Source organism: Erinaceus europaeus, chromosome 1 (genome assembly GCF_950295315.1).
Source record: "Erinaceus europaeus chromosome 1, mEriEur2.1, whole genome shotgun sequence".
Taxonomy (NCBI): Eukaryota; Metazoa; Chordata; class Mammalia; order Eulipotyphla; family Erinaceidae; genus Erinaceus; species Erinaceus europaeus.
Window position 1 is genome coordinate 31,745,646 of NC_080162.1, and position 21,714 is coordinate 31,767,359.

Genomic DNA, 21,714 nt, shown 5'->3' on the forward strand with positions numbered 1-21,714 from the left:
AGCAGCTATGTAATGGCTTCAGCTGAGTTGTTACTCTTTAGAAGCTGATGTCAGTGCAGCCTAAAGATTATGCCATTGCTAAAATGTTCTTTTAAATTGTATTTGGTTTACACGTTTTTAAACATATGAAAATAACTAATGCAATAATTCTTAATTTTCAAAAAGAAACATCTAAGTTTTGGCTCCATTATCAAGAATGAAATCTACACTTTTCTGTCAGCACTCTGTTTTTCAACTATAAATGCCCTTTTTATTTTTTTTATATTTATTTTATTATTCCCTTTTGTTGCCCTTATAGTTATTATTGTTGTTGTTACTGATGTCGTTGTTGATGTCGTTGTTGGATAGGACAGAGAGAAATTGAGAGAGGAGGGGAAAACAGAGAGGGAGAGAGAAAGATAGACACCTGCAGATCTGCCTGTGAAGCGACTCCCCCTGCAGGTGGGGAGCTGGGGTCTTGAACCGGGATCCTTAATGCTGGTCCTTGCGCTTAGCCCGCTGCACTACCGCCTGACTTCTGCCCTTTTTATAAAGGAGTTCAGTGCTCAGTTGATTACTGTCTTAATGGTTGTCCTTTGTCAGTTGATTCAGGAGGTTAAGTGATCACTTTTCTTATTATTTAGGAAACAAACTCAAACCATTGACTCTGTCTTGTCAAAATCAAATGTCTCTTGGTGGTTCTGAGTCTGTACATAGTATTAATGATTTGAGTGCTTATGTGGTATGGATATGTTTGTAATGTTTGATTTCACCCATAAAGCAATTTTCTAGATTCTCTTTTTTCTTTTTCAAAGTCAAAACCTTGATACTAAGTCTTAGTTTCTAAGGTTAAATTGAAAATACTAAAACCTTTATAGTGGACTTTAGATTCTGAGGTTAACTCTAAAATACTTTTCTTTCATGTATGAATTTTATAAGGGAAACACTACTTATAGTAGTATATTGGCCAAAATCACAAATCTTGATATTTGATAATATGCATTTCAGGGTTTGGAATTATAATGGAAAAATAGCTGCATAATTATTACAATATCTACAAAACACTTTATATACTTTTTTTTTTAAATATATTTTTTATTTTATTTTATTTATTTATTCCCTTTTGTTGCCCTTGTTGTTTTATTGTTGTAGTTATTATTGTTGTTGTCGTCGTTGTTGGATAGGACAGAGAGAAATGGAGAGAGGAGGGGAAGACAGAGAGGAGGAGAGAAAGATAGACACCTGCAGACCTGCTTCACCGCCTGTGAAGCGACTCCCCTGCAGGTGGGGAGCCGGGGTTCGAACTTTTATGTGAAATTCTTTCTCTGGACTAAGCATTGCAGAGCTACTACATGCTGTTACTTGGATTAAAATCTAACCCAGTGATCCACAAATTAATATAACAAGTGACTGAAATCTATGTCAGTTAATTTGCGATACGATATGCATCAGTATACTGAAACATTAGAAAAATACTTGAAATTGAGATAACATTTACTTTTGGGATAATGGTATTTTCTAAATGAAGTAAATTATTTCTTTGTAGTAACTTCACATATAAAAATTAAATAAATGATGCATACATTAATAAATAGTATATTTCAAAGTTATTTTTCTTTCTTTTTCTTTGTGATCATTTAGCTGGTTTTTTTTTCCTTGTTGCTTGCAACTTTGAAATCTTCCACTTATATGAACTTTTAAACCTAGAAAATTGTTTTTTGTCATTCTATATGTCCTCTAAAACTTGAGTGTTCACAATTTTGGATTTAGTAAAAGTGCATGTCTGTTCTTTGGTTATAAAGTAAAAAAAAAAAAATCTAGAAAGAATCTGGGAAGTCACAATTTTGGATTTAGTAAAAGTGCATGTCTGTTCTTTGGTTATAAAGTAAAAAAAAAAAATCTAGAAAGAATCTGGGAAGTTCATTAATGAATTAAATTCTATACTTTATATAAGTATATTAAAAATGAAATGTATGTTTTTTAAAGAAATTAGTTGTTCTGTATGCTAAACTTCATATCCCAATTCCCCACTCCATTAATTTTTGTTACTGGATTTATGTATTTTAGACATATAGACATAAAGACAAATTGTTATATTGTCATTTAAACTTATCTTGCAGCTGCTGTATTAAAGTATGAAAATAATGTGATGAATATTCGACAGTTTAACTGTTCTCCACATCCTTACTGGTTACCCAATTTTATGGATGTCTTTACATGGTCATTGCCATTTGTTGGAGAAAAAGGTATGATTTTATTTTTAAAAATAAACAACTGTTTTGTTACTGTTATATTTACTCCAGTTTACTACAGCAGGCAAATACTTGATAAAGGAAACTGATGTCTAGTTTTGCTGTGGATATAGCTCTACTTGTGTCAGTGGGTGTGGATATGAGATCCTCTAAGATATTTTAGTTAGCTGTTTACAGCCCCCATGTGAGGCTGTCTGGGGGACTGGGAAGAGACTTATAAATAGCTTGATGTTGCCTTCAGCTGTTGGTTTTTCTTTCTTTTCTCTTTAGCTTAAATATTTTATAGAGGAAAGGAGAGATAACTTTGATTTGGAATGGGCACTTGTATAGTTTAGCATCACTTGGGGGGTATCACAGCTATTCTTGGGAGAATTTAATAGCCTTTGTTTTGGGCAATTTTTATCATTTTATAACAATTCTTTACTCAGAAAAATACAAATGAAAAGTTCAGGTTCTAACCTAATATTTCTTCTTTGTAAATAGATTTATATAATCTCAGTGGTAATGATTTCTGATAATTTAGAGGGCTACCTATTAATATATACTTACTTGACTTTATAAGAGAATATAAGTGCTATTTAAGAAGCTTTGTTTCTCTTTTATGGAATTAAAGTTTTCTCAACTATTCTACATAGCAAAAGCATAACAGTTTTGGACCCCACAGTGAAGTTAACAATTACTACATTCTATGGAATGTAGAATCTATAGAATTTCTATATCACTTTTTTCTTATTTTTGTGTTGATTTTTTTTTACAAGGTAATGCCTCACTTTCCAAATGTGGAAAATAACTGTGTGAAATAACAGATAGGATTATAAAACATTTTGTTGTATATGCCCCTCAATTTTTTCCCCATGTTACAAAATGTTCCTTTCTGTTTAAGATATTTTATTTCTGCCAAGGCAATTTTTGTTTCTGAAATTCAGAATTAATACTTACGGTGTGTTTGTAAAACAGGGTTTTTGTTTGGTTGGTTGGTTTTGTTTTGGTTTTTTTGCAGATTGTTTTTTATCTTCATCAGTTACTGAGCATATCAGCATTAAGTTCATGTGGAGATAGAATTACCCAATTTAGCATTTGAGAAAGGGGCCAGTAAAGAGCTTAGGTTTAAGGGATGCATTACACTAGAACCTTCTATCTTTGGTATACGAGAAATAGTTCAGTCATAGCATCATCAAGCTAAAAAGAATAGGGACTTATCTTGCTAATTCTTCTGCCTCTAAGTTAGACTGCAAATCAGCTATTAGTATGTAATATGAATATAGTAAGAGTAGGATAGAGGAGGTGGGAAGAGAAGGGGATATAAGGTAGTACGGCAATATATTATAGATTCTAATTTAATTTTCTGTTTCATATTGCCTCCATGATGAATCCACTGCTCCTAATGGACACTTTGTCTTTTTTCTTTTCTTTTTTTTTTTTAATTTGATAGGACAAAGAAAGATTAAGGGGGAGAGACAGAGAGACACAGTACTTGCTTCACGGATCATAAAGTTTCCCTCTAGCAGTAGGGAGTGGGAGCTTGAACCCAGGTCTTTGTGCTTGGTAACATGCATACTTAACCAGTTGTACCACCCACCACATGGTCCCCTTAATTTGATTTGCTTCATGCCTCCTAAATAAGAAAAATATTTATGTGATATAAATGTTTATGCTGCAAGTGTTTAAGCAAGGACAGAAAGATAATTGAGGAGGCTGGGCTGTGGTGCACCTGGTTAAGTGCACACATTACCATGCACAAGGACCCAGGTTTAAGTCCATGATCCCCACCTGCAAGAGGGGGTGGGGGTGCTTCACAAATAGTGAAGCAGATCCGTAGATATCTTTCTCTCTTCATCTGTGTTCTCCTCCCCTCTCAATTAATAATTAACCTCTGTCATAGCCAATAAAATATAAAGAAAGAAAAATGGCTGCCTTGAGCAGTGTATTCATAATGCCAGAATGGAGTTCCAGTGATAACCTTAGTAGCAATTAAAAAAAAAAAAAAGGATAGTTTTCTCAGCTATTCTACATAGCAAAAGCATAACAGTTTTGGACCCCACAGTGAAGTTAACAATTAGTGCTACTCTTTTTTTAAGATTAGAAAGTTTATGTTTTGAGATCTCCTATAAATAAAAATGGAGAATAGTACGCTTTTGTTTGCCCCTCTTTTTTTTTTTTTTTTTCCTGCCTTTAGGTTTATCACTGGGGCTCATTGCCTGAACTATGAATCCACTGTTGCTGGCAGCCTTTTTTTTTTTTTTTTCCCATTTATTGGATTGGACAGAGAGAAATTGAGAGAGTAAGGGAAGCTAGAGAGGGAGAGAGAAAGATAGACACCTGCAGGCCTGCTTCACTGCCTGTGAAGCAACCTCCTTGCAGGTGGGGAGCCAGGGGCTCAAACCGGAATCCTTGCATGGGTCCTTGCACTTCATACTATTTGCACTTAACCCACTGCACCCAGTGTTCTTTCATTTGAAATCTACTAAGTGATCTTAAATAATCTAAATCTGTTATAAAAGGAAGTATTCAAATCTTTTGGTTATTCAAATCTAATTATCTGTGGACTTCTAGTTTATTTACATCATTTAAAATATATAATTTTAAATTTTTATGTGAAAAAAGAATCCTAATCAATGTTAATCAGTAAAAAAACATTCTCATAATCTGTAAGATAGCACAGTTGGAGGGCACAGGATTTAGATGTGATCGGTCCTGAGTCTGATGGCCATCATCACACATGTCATAATGATGATCTAGTTCTCTCTCTTTCATCAGTTAACTAAATAAAATTTAAAAAAAAAAGTTTTTTAAAGAAAACTTTCTCAAGCCCTTTGTATAGTTTCCCATTTTCTACTTCTTTCCTTTCTTCTACTTTCTTTCTTTCTCTTTTTCTTCCTTTTCTGCTTTCTTTGTGATAGGGACAGAGATAGGAAAAAAGAGAGATACCTTCAGTACTACTAAACCCTAGTGAAACTTCTCTACTGCAGGTGGGAACCAGTAGCTTGAACTTGATCTTTGAGCATGTTAATGTCTGCGGAACGTTACCTGGCTTTGCATTTTCCCATAATACATCAACTATTTAGTTTACCTACTTTTTGATTCTAATGAAAAATTTCTGTTGCCGTGAAGAGTAAGCAGCAAACTATCATACTTGTTCCCCTTTTATTGATAATAAGGGATAATAATGACAATCTATTCCTTAGGAAGCAATTCACCTAATCTATACTATAGACTTTCTGAGAGTCTGGTTTAATCTTAAAAGTTAGATAAAAACAGTTTTTATTTATTTAACCTTTTGAGAGCTCTATATTTTTTAAATATCATCAGAAAGTTGGTAACATATGCAGTGATAGTGAATAATATAATTCCCATTGCCAGTTTCTCAGCTTAGACAATTATAAAATCATACTCAATCTTTCTCTTTTTTCTCATAGCTGATGTCTGTCATTTGCATTTCCATACACCTGAACCCTGTTGAAAATCTGGTGAAAGTTATGTACAATTTTTTTTTTTCTTGTCACCAGGATTATCACTTGGTCCCAGTACTGTGAGTCCACTGCTCCTGGCAGATATTTCTTCTTTTTTCTTTCTGTTGTATCTAATATGTTTTGATCTTCCAAGAAGATCACACATGAAAATTTATTTATTTCTAGATTTTTTAATATTTATTTTTTAAATTTATTTTCCCTTTTGTTGCCCTTGTTTTTTGTTGTTGTTGTTGTATGTTATTGTTAGATAGGACAGAGAAAAATGGAAAGAGGAGAGGAAAACGGGGAGAGGAAGATAAGACACCTGCAGACCTGCTTCGCCACCTGTGAAGCAACTCCCCTGCAGGTGGGGAGTCGGGGGTTCAAACCGGATCCTTATGCCGATCCTTTCGCTTTGCACCACGTGCTCTTAACCCGTTGCACTACTGCCCGACTCCCTCTGAATTTTATAGTATGAGAATCTTGATCACCACATAGAGAACTTTCATAAATGGTGGTAAGCCTTAGTAAGACAAAAATCTCACCATTATAGTCATTTAGAAAAGTTATTGTGGATATGCCCTGGAGCCCCACCTCTCTAGAGCCCTGCCCCAGCAGGGAAAGATAGGGACAGGCTGGGAGTTTGGATCAACCTGCCAATGCCCATGCTCAGTGGAGAAGCAATTGCAGAAGCCAGACCTTCTGCACCCCATTATAACCCTGAGTCCATGTTCCCGGAGAGATAAAGAATAGGAAAGCTTCCGATGCAGGGGATGGGATATGGAACTCTTGTGGTGGGAAATGTGAGGAATTTCACCCCTCTTATTCTATGATTTTGTTGATATCTTCTATTTTTCTTTTATAAATAAATTGAAAAAAATTCTTAAAGAAAAGTTATTGTGGCATAATGAATTAGAATGAAGGTTAGAGGTTTGGAGACCTGTTATGGAGGAAGTCTTTAAGGAGATTATATGCTTAAGAGGAGTGAAACATTGAAAATTATTTGGATATTTTGGGAGTTGGGTGGTAGTGCAGCAGGTTAAGCTCAGGTGGCACAAAGCGCAAGGACCAGCATAAGGATCCCAGTTTGAGCCCCTGACTCCCCACCTGCAGGGGAGTCGCTTCACAGGTGGTGAAGCACATCTACAGGTGTCTTTCTCTCCCCCCTCTGTCATCCCCTCCTCTCTCCATTTTTCTCTGTCCTATGTAACAACGATGATATCAATAACAACAACAATTACAAGAACAATTAAAAAAAACAGTTGTAACAAAAAGAAAAATAAATATTAACAAAAATTTTTTAAAGAAAATTATTTGGATACTTTTAGTCTGCTTTTAATAGTACCACTAATACTCTCTGATCAAAACCTTTGCTAGTGGGGACAGGAGATATCTCTTACCCAGTAGATCATATACTTTACCATGAGCAAGGACCTGAGTTTGAGCCTCCTGTGGGAGTACCTGCTTGGGGAAGCTTCACAGGCAGTAGAGCAGTGCTATGATGCGTCTCCTCTCTCCCTGTTTATTTTTCCTTTCTCCCTCTTCACTCGAAATAAACAGCAGTCCAGACATTAGAGAAGTAGAATCAAGCCGGTACAGCCCCCTCCCCCCCCCCAGTGAAAACCTTGGAGATGAAAACAAAGCAAACAAAATCCTGTTATTCAAAATTCCTTTACTCCCACTCTATCTGTGTGTGTGTGTGTGTGTGTGTGTGTGTTTAATCTACATTGAGATAAAGAGGCTTTTATATCCAGGCCTTTGACTAGTAATTTTTTATTAATCAGATAGCTCCTTGCCTGTCTTGGCTTTTTAACAAACTCTTAGCTGGGGAGATAACACAGTGGTTATACAGAGAGACTCATACCCATGAAGTTGCTGGTTCAGTCCCTTCAGTCCACAGTGCCACCATAAGCCAGAGCTGAGCGGTTTTCTGGTTAGGGGTGGGGGTGAGTGGGTGGGGGATAGAACCTCAAACTCTTTCTTGTTTTTCATTTATGCTCTAATTAAATCTTAACCTTATTAAAGTCCAGCCTTCCATTTTCTCTCTTCTTCCAGCCAGAGTCATAGTGCAGCCTTATGAATTGGTGCCATTCTTTGGTTTCTAGCATTGACTAGGCTTTCCATAATTTTCAATCATTTTTCTTTATTATTATTTTTTTCAGCAAGATTTATTTGACAGGTGACATTATTGAGAAGGAGAAAGCTCAGATCAGCACATTTTGGCATATGCAGTGTCAGGAATCAAATTCAGGACCTCATGTTTTTTGAGGAACTCACTTTTAAGTCCAACACTTTATCTACTGTGCCACATTCCAAATTTACTTTATTTTTCCACTTTCATTTTTTTCTTTATTTTTTTCTTTCTGTTTTTATTTGACAGGACAGAGAGAAGTTGAGAGAGGAAGAGAGATAGAGAGAAAGAAAGATAGACACCTGCAGACCTGCTTCACCGCTCGTGAAGTGTTCCCCCTGCAGTTGGGGTGCAGGGATCCTTGCTTATGATTATATGTGCACTTAACCTGGTACGCCATTGTTGCCTGGCCCCATTTTTCTTCTTTTTTTTTTTTTTTTTTTGCCATCAGGGTTGTCTCTGGAGCTCAATGCTACTACCACTTCAGTCACCATAGCCATTTTTTACATATATAAGGTGAGAAAAGACAGAGTTAAAGGGAAAGATAAACAGAAGGGGAGATGCCTACAGTTCTGTTGCACTGCTCCTGAAGCTTCCTATTTGAAAGTGGGAGCCAAGAACTTGAACCTGGGTCTTTGTGCATTGTAATGTATTTGCTCTACCAGGTAAGCCACCACCCAGTACACCAAACAATTTTTAAAATTCTCTTATTATTTTTATTTATTTATTGGACAGAGACAACCAGAAATTGAGAAGGGAGAGAGACAGAGACAGAGAGATACCTACAGACCTGCTTCACCACTTGTGAAGCTTCCTTCCCCCCTTGCACACTGTAACCAAGTGCACCACCACCCAGCCCCTTCCCCAAACATTTTTTTTATATATATAAAAAGCAAACACTGACAAAAACATAAGATAAGGGGGGTACAACTCCACACAATACCCACCACCAGAACTCCGTATCCCACCCCCTCCCCTGATGGCTTTCCTATTCTTCATCTCTCTGGAAGTATGGACCCAGGGTCACTATGGGAGGTCTGGCTTCTGTTTTTGCTTCCCCAATGAAAATGGGCTTTGGTAGGTCGATTCAGACTCCCAGCCTGTCTCTCTCTTTCCCTAGTGGGCCAGGGCATTGGGGAAGTGGGGCTTCAGGACACGTTGGTAGGGTTGTCTGTCCAGGAAGGTCCGTTTGGTATCATGGTAGCAACTGGAACTTGGTAGCTAAAAAAAGATTTAGCATATAAAGCCAAACAAATTGTTGACTAATCATGAACCTACAGGCTGGAATAGAGCAGATGAAGACTTGGAGTCTCCGTTTTGAAGATAGCTTCGTAGGCCTATTTTAGTTATATTCCAAAGGACTCATGACTATACTAGTTTTTTTTTTTTTAATATTTATTTTATTTATTCCCTTTTGTTGCCCTTGTTGTTTTATTGTTGTAGTTATTATTGTTGTTGTCATTGTTGGATAGGATAGAGAGAAATGGAGAGAGGAGGGGAAGACAGAGAGGAGGAGAGAAAGATAGACACCTGCAGACCTGCTTCACCGCCTGTGAAGGGACTCTCCTGCAGGTGGGGAGCCGGGGTTCGAACCGGGATCCTTATGCCGGTCCTTGTGCTTTGCGCCACCTGCGCTTAATCCGCTGCGCTACAGCCCGACTCCCGACTATAATAGTTTTTTCCTGAGCCTGACATCTGATATGCAGGTGGACCCAAGTTATTGTCTGGGGAGATGATGTCATGGCTGGAAAGAGGGCTAGAAAGCTGGATCAGGGAAGAGAATAGCTACCAAATATGGGCAGGGTGTCTAAATGTTGATTATAAACCTCATCGACTTGATCTGGGGCCCATATTCAGCTTAAGAGCCTATGTAACCTCTGCATCCCTGTAGGTCTGAGCTCAAATTCTGTTGTCATGTGTAGGAACGTTCTAAGCTGCCCCAAGTTCAGGACCCATCTTCCTCAGGACCCCCAAACTTTCTTTACATCACTGGTCTGTTTCTCCCAGTTCCTTAAAGATTATTCAAAGTACTACAACAACAATTTAAAAAGAGAGAGAAAAAGTAAATATAAAAAAAAAAGTTACAAGAGTTCATTGGAACACTAGGTGATATTAAAAAAAAAAAAAAGATTATTCAAAGTATCATCTGTTGTTGTTTCTTAAATAGAAACTTTCCTCTAGCCACTATCCTCATTCTCAGAAAAAATTTCACTAGTAGGCATTTTCTCTAATTACTATTTCTCTGCTTTATAAACAAATTCACTTAAATTCTTGGTTTGTTGCAGAAGCAAACCTTCTATCCAGGTATACCGCTTCTAATTTTTTCCTGGACTCTATTACCCTTCTGCTTCTTTAGTTCCTCAAGTTAGAAACTCTGTGTATTTTCAGATAGTTACTGTTTTTTTCAAACTCTACTAAACTTTTTAAAATTAAGTAAATCTGTGGTCTGAGAGGTGTGCAATGGATAGAACATTGGATTTTTTTTTTTTTCCTCCAGGGTTACTGCTGGGGCTCAGTGCCTGCAGTACACTGCTCCTGGAGGCTATATATTTTTTATTTTTGTTGCTCTTGTTATCATTATTGTTGTTATTATTGTTATTGCTGTCATTGCTGTTGGATAGGACAGAGAGAAATCAAGAGAGATGGGGAAGACAGAGAGGGGGAGAAAGCCAGGCATCTGCAGACCTGCTTCACCGCTTTTTGAGTGACCTCCCTGCAGGTGGGGGTCAGGGGCTCAAACCTGGATCCTTGTGCCAGTCCTTGCTCTTCGAGCTATGTGCACTTAGTCGACTGTGCTACCTACCGCCTGGCCCCAGAACATTGGACTTTAAAGTATGGGAGACTGCGTTGATTTCCTGACATTGTACATGCAAGAGTAATGCTCTGGTGTTCACCCCACCCTTCTTTTTCCACCTCCTCCTCCTCTCTCCTATTACAAATATTTTTTAATTAAGCAAATCCATCTGATCCTTAAATATAAAAAAAAAAATTACCTTCATTTGATGTCCTCCTTTGCCTGCTATACTTTGATATACTATTCTATTTTATTTATCATTGCCATCATTGGGGTTCCGTGTTAGCACTCAAATCCACCTCTCCCAGTGTCTATTTTTTTATTATTATTTTTTGCCTCCAGGGTTATTGCTGGGGCTCAGTGCCTGCACCATGAATTCACTGCTCCTGGAGGCCATTTTTTCCTCCTTTTGTTGCCCTTCTTGTAGCCTTGTGGTTATTGTTGTTGTTGATGTCGTTCGTTGTTGTCTAGGACAGAGAGAAATGGAGAGAGGAGGGGAAGACAGGGGGAGAGAAACATAGAAACCTGCAGACCTGCTTCATAGCCTGTGTAGTGACCCCCCTGCAGGTGGGGAGCTGGGGTTTGAATCGGATCCTTACGCTGGTCCTTGCACTTTGTGCCACGTGTGCTTAATCCACTGGGCTACCGCCCCACCCTAAGGACTGGCGTAAGGACAGGTCCCCACCTGCAGAGGAGTCACTTCACAAGAGGTGAAGCAGTTCTGCAGGTGCCTTTCTCTCCCCCTCTCTGTCTTCCCCTCCTCTCTCCATTTCTCTCTGTCCTAAAAACGAAAAAGCAACATCAATAACAATAACAATAACCACAACAACAATGAAAAACAAGGGCAACAAAAGGGAACATAAATTAATTAATATTTTTTAAATGTTTTATCCAGCGAAGATACACAAGTGACTATAAAGCACATGCAGATAATTACTCATCAGGGGTGTGGAAGATAGCTCACCTATAGAGTACACACCTTAATAGACTCAAGACCTTGGTCCCCCATGACGCTCTGGCATATTACCTACTGTACTCTCACTTTGACCTTATCACCTCTATCTTTTTTGTTTGTTTATCTGATTAGTGTATAGAGACATAGAGAGAGAGAGACCACAGCACCAAAACTTCCATCATGTGGTGGCCAGGCTTGAACCTAGACCACACACATGGTGACACAGCACATTATCCAAGTGAGCTATTTCACTGACCCCCTTGTGTCTTTTAAATTCACAGTGATAATATTGGATATGAAGTTGCATCTCATTGTGATTTTTGTTTGCAGTTCTCTAGCTTGTAATGTGGCATTGAAAAATGAATCCAGGACTTCATGCATATATGCAGTACCATTGAGTGATTTCCCTGGCCCAGTTTCACATTTGGCGGATATGGGTGGGACAGAAGAAAGGGAAAAAACAGAAATAGAGGAGAGGTACCGTAACATAGCTTAGCTGCCAACCATGGCATTTCTATGATGCCAGGGCTTGAACTTAGACTATGGTATCTTTTCATTTCTCCCTGTCTCTGCTTCTGTTTCTTTCTCTCTCCCTTCCTGTCCCCCTCTCTCCCCACCCCCTTTTCTCGTTCTTTCTCTTTCAGTTGCACTAGGGTTATGGCTGGAGCTTAGTGACTGCATAATGAATCCAGTGTTCCCAGTGGCAAACCCTCCCCCCCTTTACTTTATTTTTTGGTAAGACTGAGAGAGATTGGGGAAGGGGTAAGGGGAACAGAGAGGAGAGATACTTGTATTACTCCTCCACCATCCATGAAGCGCCTTTCCTACTTCTCCACCTCCCCATCCCTGCCTGGCAGGTAGGAACTGGTGACTTAAACCCAGTCTGGATGACTTACAGTTTTCCCTCTATACCTATGTCTTTGATCCACTTTGATTATTTTTTTTAATATGATGTGAAGAGAAGGGGCTCTAACATTTTTTATATGGATAAATAGTTCTTGCTTCATTTATTGAAGACTATAAATATTTCCCCACAGAGTTGTTTTGACACTCTTGTTGAAAAGTCAACCTTAAATATAAGGTTTTAATACTGTTTCGTTTTATTTATTTGCCTCCAGGGTTATTGCTGGGGCTTGGTGCCTGCACTTTGAATCCACTGCTACTGAAGGCCATTTTTTCCATTTTTGTTGCCCTTGTCTTGATTATTGTTATTGTTGGATAGGACAGAGAGAAATCGTAAGAGGAGGGGAAGACAGTGGGGAAGAGAAAAACATCTGCAGACCTGCTTCACCACTTGTGAAGCAACAACCCCCCCCCCCCCCCCCGCAGGTTGGGAGCCAGGGTCTAGAATTGGGATCCCTACACCAGTTAGTGTACTTCACGCCATGTGTGTTTAACCCACTGGGCTACCGCCCAACCCCCATTTTTATTTGTTTATTATTGGGTAGAGACAGAAATTGAGAGGTGGAGGGAGAGAGAGATACCTACAGTTCTACTTTACCACTTGTGAAGTATAAGTTCACAGTGGTTATGCTAAAAGACTTTAATATCGGGAGTCGGGCAGTAGCGCAGCGAGTTAAGCGCAGGTGGCACAAAGCGCAAGGACCAGCAGAAGGATCTCAGATCGAGCCCCAGGCTCCCCACCTGCAGGGGCATCACTTCACAAGCGGTGAAGCAGGTCTGCAGGTGTCTATCTTTCTCTTCCCCTCTCTGTCTTCCCCTCCTCTCTCCATTTCTCTGTCCTATCCAGCAACAATGACATCAATAACTACAAGAATAAAACAAGGGCAACAAAAGGGAATAAATAAATATTAAAAAGAAAAGTTTCATGTCTAAGGCACCAAAGGTCCTAGGTTCAGTCCTCAGCACCACCATAAACCAGAGCTGAGCAGGACTCTGGTGAAAACAAATAAATAAAATATACTAAATCTTTGAGCCCAGGAGGTTGTTTAGTACATAAAGCTTTGGTCTTGCAAACATAAAGTCTTGGGTTTGATCCCCAGCACCAAATGTGCCAGATTGATGCTCTAGTTCTCTCTCCCTTTCATTAATTAAAAAAACAAAACACCTTCCTGACTTCATCAAGTTTTCATTCTAGTAAGAGAAACAACATGGTTTAAGATGTCTGATAGAAAAGCCATCAAAGAAATCCAAAGTCTAAAATTCAAGGCTGTCTATATATTTTTGTAATCCTCCTCAAAAAAGTAACATTTAAATTACATAGCAATAGGCAAATAAGTCAGCTAGCGATTGAACATGTAGAAAGAATAGAATTGAGACTCTCCAAATTTGGGGGTGGTGGGGTTGGTTTAAAAAACTTGGAAGATGTGGGGGAAGACATAATGGTTATGCAAAGAGACTCTTATGCCTGAGGCTTCAAAGTCCCAGGTTCAATCCCCCACACCACCATAAGCCAGAGCTGAGCAGTGCTCTGGTGTTTCTCTCTGTGTCTCTCTCTATCTGCATGTCTCTCAAAAATAAAATAAATATCTAAAAAAAAAAAAAAAAAAAAACTTAGAAAACCAGTAGAGTTGAACCCTAGAAGCAAATGGAAAGGAGAAGGAACATCTGTGGAATGGTAATGGAGAGTTAATCCTAGTAAAGAACTAGATTCAGGGCAGCTTTGTAGTAGAGGCACTGAGCCCCAGCAATAACCCTGGAGGTAAAAACAAACAAACAAAAAAAAACCTATAGATTCAAATTGTTAGATAGTTACTATAGATTATTTTTTCTAATTTTCAGGAGAGTTGCAAGAGTCAGTTTTTTTTTTTTTTTAAGTTTATTTATGAGAGAGAACACCAGAGTATCACTCTGGCATATGCAATGCCAGGAATCAAATCCAGGACCTAAAGTTTGAGAGTACACTGTGCCACCTGTGGGCTGCTGTTTTGTTGTGGTTGTTGTTGTTGAAACCAGAATACTAATCAGCTCTGAATTGAACCTGGGAGCTCAGAGACTCAGGCATGAAAGTCTTTTTCATAACCACTATGCTGCTTCCCTGGCTCTGCAGCCAGTTTTCAAATGATAGAATCCTGGGACATTTTTGAAGCAGAACAATTATGCTGTTTTTCCTCCTCTGACTCCACAATGCTGTATCTGTAAATAAAGGTATTAAATACATAGATCTGAATGTTACTCATTTCTGTCTTTATCTCTCTGGGGGCTTTATCTATTTTTGAGAGACCTTCAAACTTATTCCATAGAGAGTCTCTCAAACCTGTTATTCACTAAATTCCTTTCAGTTTGAAGGCATTATAGTTTTTAATTCCATCATTCCTGCTGTCAAAATGTGTTAGTTTTCTTGAGTTAAAAATTATTTTACCATTTATATGAATATTTGTATATACATACATGCAGTTGAGTATAGTCAACTAATACATATTTTTTTCAATAGTGACAGAAATGTTGGTAAATGTTCTGAGTATTTGCTCTGATGATGAACTGATGACTGAAGGTGAAGACCAGTTTGATGGTATGATTATTCATTTTACTATTTTTTTATTGTGCAATGGTACTCTGACTGCCTGTCTTTAGTAAACAGTTTTGCAAAATTGGTCATTGTTCTCAAATAGCTATGCTATTTGATTAATAACAAGTCATGTTTTTTCATCTATAACTTATTTTGAGATTTTAAAGTAGAAAAGTCTTTAAAATAATTTTGCTGATTTTTTTTCCTGGTGGTATGGGAAATAAATGAATTTTGGGGAAGGAGAAATTTAAAAAGAAAGAATAAAAGGAAAGGAAATTTGAAAGGTACAAAAAAGATGTGGTTCTTTATGCATATGGACACTGCTTAGAAAAAGAAGAATAAAAATACATTTTTGATTCATTCATATAGTATTCTTAATATATCACAAAAATGCCTGAACCTCAAATGATGTTGTCATTTCTTCCTTCCAAAAAGCTAAAGTATTCTGTTTTCAGTTATTCAGTGGCTATGTCCTATGAAGCCATGTGTTGATTTTTTTTCAAAAATTAGAAAACATTTCTTCCATAGAAACAAGTTATCTGGGGCCATGTGATGTCACACCTGGTTGAGGGCACACAGTACAGTACACAAAGACCTACGTTCAAGCCCCTGATCCCCACCTGCGGAAAGGATGCTTCACAAATAGTGAAGCAGTGCTGCAGGTGTCTTTCCCTTTATCTCTCTCCCTACAGGAGGAAGGAAGAAAGGAAGGAACAAGTTGTATATGGTTGTTAGCTCTTCTCTAAGTCCACAAGCTTATGTGATCTATCGTATAAACTAGTATAGAAGCAAATTTAATATTCTTTTAAAATATTGATTTAAAACCTTAAAAGTATGGGTTAAAATTAACTGAGTAAACAAATACAAGTTTGTAAACTGAAAACTATTCCTTTTATATTTCCCCACATCTTTGTTGAAGCAACTCTTTATAGACATGATTAACATATAAATGTTTCCATGTATTAAAGATACTTTACATATTGGTAAAATAGCGAGATTTTCATGGTTAATCTCATATTATTTGGTGTTCAGTTGTTGTAATTTTTCTTATAAAAAGAATGTTATAAATATATTTGTACTATAGTTTTATTAAATAGTTTTCTTGAAGAGAAAGAATATAAAGAATTCTAGCTTCATTATTTTAGCTAACAACCACCAGCTTACTATGCAGAACAATTGAACATTATGAAGTGCCTCCAACAATGAATTCATAAACCTTTTTCTCCACATATCCCACTTCATTGGGTTTTGATCATTTTATTTATTTTGCTAGATAGCTATATACTGCTAAATTAATAATTTAATTTATATTTCTCTGATTTCTAACAATGCTAAGGAAAAAAATATCTCTACTTACACAAAATTTTCATCCTTAAACATTGTTGTAAGCCCATTTGTTAATAGCAGAAGGTGAGTGTATAGTGTTTGATTTTGCCACCTATTGGTAGCAGGTAGATAGGTGCTTGTAGGGTTGGTGTGTGGCTCTGCTGAGTAAAAAAAATAATATATAGATATATATATTTTTTTATTATTTATATTTATTTTCCTTTTTGTTGCCCTTGATTTTTTTTTTATTGTTGTTGTAGTTATTATTGTTGTTACTGATGTCATTGTTGTTGGATAGGACAGAGAATTGGAGAGAGAAGGGAAAGAGAGAGGAGTAGAGAAAGATAGACACCTGCTTCACCACCTGTGAAGCAACTCCCCTGCAGGTGGGGCTGTATAAGTATATTTATAACATTTTTTTTGTTTAGTTAATAAGCTTTAATAAATAATGTTTATTTTTCTTGTTTTAATTTTTCTCCTTTGTGTAGTTTTTAGTTCAGTTACATTTCATCATGTGTTTTAATTAGATATTTCTTTTTTTTAATAGTTTATTTGCTTATTATTGGTTACAAACAGAAATGGAGAGAGATGGGGAAGATAGAGAGGGAGAGAGACAGGCACTTGTAGCCTTGCTACACCACTCATGAAGCTTTCCCTCTGCATATGGGGACCAGGGGCTTGAACCCAGATCCTTTTGCACTATAATGTGTACGCTTAACCAGGTGTGCCACCGCCCCTCATTAGATATTTCTTTTACCTGTTTTGCTACCACCTTTGTTAGACTAGACCTAGGTTCAGATTCTGCTCTCTCATAATGACTGTGGCTTCAGGCAAGTACTTAACCTTCCTGTTTCTTTTCTTTCCTTCCTTCCTTTATCCCTTTCTTTCTTTCTTTTTTTAAAATACTTATTTATTTATTTATTTTGCCTCCAGGTTATCACTGGGGCTTGGTGCCTGTACCATGAATCCACTGGCAGCCATTTCTTTTTCGTTGTTGTTGCTGCTGCTGTTGGATAGGACAGAGAGAAATTGAGAAGGGTGGGGAAGACAGAGAGATGGGGAGAGACAGATAGATACCTGCAGACTTGGGTCACAACTTGTGAAGCGGCCCCCCCCACCCAGTTGGGAGCGGGGCTCAAACTGGGATCTCTGTACCAGTCTTTGTGCTGCGTACTATGTGCACTTAACCCAGTGAGCCATCACTCAGCCCCATAAACCTCAGTTTCTTTATCTTCAAAATGAGAATTAAAGAGTACCTACGTGGTCCAGGAAGTGGTGCAGTGGATAAGGCATTGGACTCTCAAGCATGAGGTAGGTCCTAAGTTCAATCCCTGGCAGCACATGTACCAGAGTGATGTCTGGTTCTTTCTCTCCTATCATTTCTCATTAATCAATAAATAAAATCTTTAAAAAAAAGAAAGAAAAAGAAAAGCTAGAATCTTAAAAAAAAAGAAAAAAAGAGTACCTACTTCAGAATGTCATACATATGGTAAAATGACTGAAATAATTTTGGGTATATAGCCTCATAATCATTTCAGATATTTTTCTATTAATTTTTCAGTGTTTATGAAGTATCTAATAGGAGTTTTAAATGAGTCAGGTGTGAATTTATGTAGTTTTTTTAAAATACTTAATTTTCTAAACAAAGATCAAGAGCTCTTACTCTGATAATTAGTTCATTTACTATACTCTGATATGTATAATATATAGTTATTTCAATTATCATTGTATAGTCTTTTTAAAATTTACTACCAAGTTAAATGAATACTTAAGTATTTTGTATTATTTGTTTTATATTTTTTCTTTTTTTAATATTTATTTACTTATTTATTTATTCCCTTTTTGTTGTCCTTATTGTTTTTATTGTTGTAGTTACTATTGTTGTTGTTGTTGGATAGGACAGAGAGAAATGGGGAGAGGAGGGGAAGACAGAGGGGGGAGAGAAAGATAGACACCTGCAGACCTGCTTCACCGCCTGTGTAGTGACTCCCCTGCAGGTGGGGAGCCAGGGCTCGAACCGGGATCTTTATGCCAGTCCTTGCGCTTTGCGCCACCTACGCTTAACCCGCTGTGCTACAGCCCGACTCCCTGTTTTATATTTTTATATATTAGATAGAGACAAATTTAGAGGGAGGCAGGAAATTGTCTGTTTATGAAGCTTCTTCCCCCCTACTGATGGGGGGCCAAGTCCTAGTACTCTGTAATGTGTGTACTCAACCAGATGCACCACTGCCAGCCCCAAGTATTCTGTATTCTTATATTATATATATTACAACTATATTACAATTGCCATCTCTCTTAATGTATTTTTTGTGTATAAAGAAATGTTTTATATTTATGTTTTTTTTGTTTTTTTGGCTCAATAACAGTGAACAGTACTTACTTTTGTGGCAATTTTTATTTTGTGTTTCTTAACTGTGAAATATGTGTCATTTGCATAAAATGTTATTTATCCTCCTTATTTTTACATTTATTCCTTTAAAGTTTTACATTAATGTTGCTAATAAGTTAGTTAGGAGTAGTGATAAATAGTGCCTTATTCCTTTCTATTAATAAAAAGGGGAACATTTTCTTACATTTACTACAGCATTTGGTTTATATGAAGTTAGACATTGAATAATTTGGGGGGCTTAATCAGGATTAAATATAAATGTTTATTCCTTCTAATTAGTTTTTATGTATTTCAACATTTTTCTATCTATGATTAATCTTATTCGTCCACTTATTATATCATTCTTACTGTATAAGGATGAATCAAATTTGATCTTTTTTTAAAAATTTTTTTTTAATATTTATTTTATTTATTCCCTTTTGTTGCCCTTGTTGTTTTGTTGTTGTAGTTATTATTGTTGTTGTCGTTGTTGGATAGGACAGAGAGAAATGGAGAGAGGAGGGGAAGACAGAGAGGAGGAGAGAAAGATAGACACCTGCAGACCTGCTTCACCGCCTGTGAAGCGACTCCCCTGCAGGTGGGGAGCCGGGGTTTGAACCGGGATCCTTATGCTGGTCCTTGTGCTTTGTGCCACCTGCGCTTAACCCGCTGCACTACAGCCCGACTCCCCAAATTTGATCTTTAAAGGAGTGTAGATTAGTGAGTCTATTTTAGAATTTAGGTATTCGGGTTCAGTAACATACTGTTGGGTTGTTGAAAAGGTTATGATGTATTTTTTTTTTTATGTTTTTCTATGCAGAAGTGCATCATGACTTTTCTGACAACCCAGTAGATAATGCAGTTGTAAAAGTATCATCTAATTTTTCAGATTTTTCTTACCTTCTTCTAGATTGAGGGAATAGAGATCATGAAAATTCTATCTCAATTTTAAGTAACTTAATGTATTGGTAAGCACCATTTATGGCATTGTTTGTATAATAGAGTTCTACCTTTGAATACCAGAATGGCAGGTGCAGTAACTCTTTGTTTTCTCACTCTTCCTCTACCAAATTATAGGTGCCATACCTGGTTAAGAAGAATTCCAAGAAAATGTTAAAAAAAGACTGTAGGATTGGGAGTTGTATAAAGGAATGAGAGTGGTTTTTTTTGTTTGTTTGTTTTAGTTAGAGGAACACTAAAAAATGGGGGAGATGGGAGTCGGGCTGTAGAGCAGCGGGTTAAGCGCAGGTGGCGCTAAGCACAAGGACCCGCATAAGGATCCCGGTTCAAGCCCTGGCTCCCCACCTGCAGGGGAGTCGCTTCACAGGCGGTGAAGCAGGTCTGCAGGTGTCTATCTTTCTCTCCCCTTCTCTATCTTCCCCCTCCTCTCTCCATTTCTCTCTGTCCCATTCAACAGCAACAACAACAATAATAACTACAACAGTAAAACAAGGGCAACAAAATGGAATAAATAAATAATTTTTTTTTTTTAATGGGAGAGAGGAGACTAGAGTATATACTAGGATGGAAAAGAGAAAATAGCTACTGGAACCAGATTTACTTCCTTTATATACTCATATTTCCTTACTTGTTTCCCTATTATCTATCCATCTTCCCGCCTTTCCTTTTAGCCATGATGGCATTCCATCTGTACTCTTTTTCCACGTTTCTACTACTTAGCAGTGGAATCATTCTATTCACCGGGCCGGGGGAGAAATATGACTTGGAAAATTTGGTGGAGTTGAGACTGCCATAGGGGTGCCATGAGGGCTTAACTTTTTTGTAGGTAAAGAGAGAAAAAATTGGGGCCAGGCAGTGCCATACCTGGTTAAGTGCACACATTACAGTGTGCAAGGACACTGACTCAAGTCCCCTGTCCTCACCTGAAGGGGGAAAGTTTTGTGAGTGTTGAAGCGGTATTGTGGGTGTCTCTGTAGTAACCCTCCCTCTCAGTAATCCCCTTCCCTCTTGATTTCTGGTTATCTCTATCCAATAAGTAAATAAATAAACATTTTTAAAAAGAGAGAAAGAATCAACAATTTCTCAAAGTTAAAACTAGTTTTTATATACTCAAGCCTGAGAGTAGATAAAGGGGCAAGATGACTTAAGTGATGATCTTTAGTATTTTGTATTATTTAACGTATGTAGAGGATTATTCTTAAAAGCAAACATTATATATGTATATAGCATTCCTTTTAGAAGTATTATTTAATCATTAAAGAGATTTTGAACTCTGATTTCTGTGATATTAGAATGCATACATACTATTTCAGATATTTATCTTTTGCCTGGAGTTTGATAAAGAATATATATAATCTATATATGTTAAAATTTTACTAAAACCTTTGTATTTCCTATAGTAGAGTCATGTAACTTAGCATTAAAATGGAAGATACCAAAAGCTGAAATGAAAAATCTCTGCTGCCTGCTCTTTAGAATTATTACTTGCTTTGCAACAGTCTGTTGCTATTTCTGAAAGGAAAAAAAAATATCCCTCAAACTCCCAGACTGAATTGGGAACAGAAAGCACATAATGTTGTTCCTGAATATGTGCAAATGCTCTACAATTCAAATTCAAGAAATTGTGTTTTCTCATTATTCAGTGTGGGAAGCTTAGCCTTTCCTTTATTGGGAGTGGGTAAGGTTTCCTACTGAGATAGTTTATAAAGTTTTATTTCTCTGTATATACTACAGATTTGCAGATGTTGATGTCCTTGAAGAACCCCATGAGTTTGTATCTCATTTGTGTCATTTCCTTTCACTCAGCATATTTTCATGGGTAACACATTTCCTTGGGGGGGTATTAATATAAATGTGCAATTGTTGTTAGCATAGTCTTTTATTGGCTCTATATGTTTTCACATTTTTTCCTGTCCCTAATTTGTCTACTGTCATCAAATATTAGTCGCCTGTCCTTGATTTCTTCCAAATACACATCTTTTAAGAAGTCTTTCCTTTAGATCTCTACCTAGTGACATTCCTCTTTGA

The 21,714-nt window shown here is 37.2% G+C and overlaps 1 protein-coding gene across 6 annotated transcripts in view; it reads left to right on the plus strand.

Annotated features, from left to right (window-relative positions):
- Positions 1-21,714, plus strand: part of PPP3CB (protein phosphatase 3 catalytic subunit beta) — a 63,548-nt gene that overhangs the window by 26,131 nt on the left and 15,703 nt on the right. For all 6 annotated transcript variants that reach the window (XM_007520321.3, XM_007520323.3, XM_007520322.3 and 3 more), the window contains exons 9-10: positions 2,100-2,225; positions 14,955-15,032. In XM_007520321.3, coding sequence (XP_007520383.2) covers positions 2,100-2,225; positions 14,955-15,032 — 204 coding nt within the window. The remainder of the gene's footprint in view (positions 1-2,099; positions 2,226-14,954; positions 15,033-21,714) is intronic.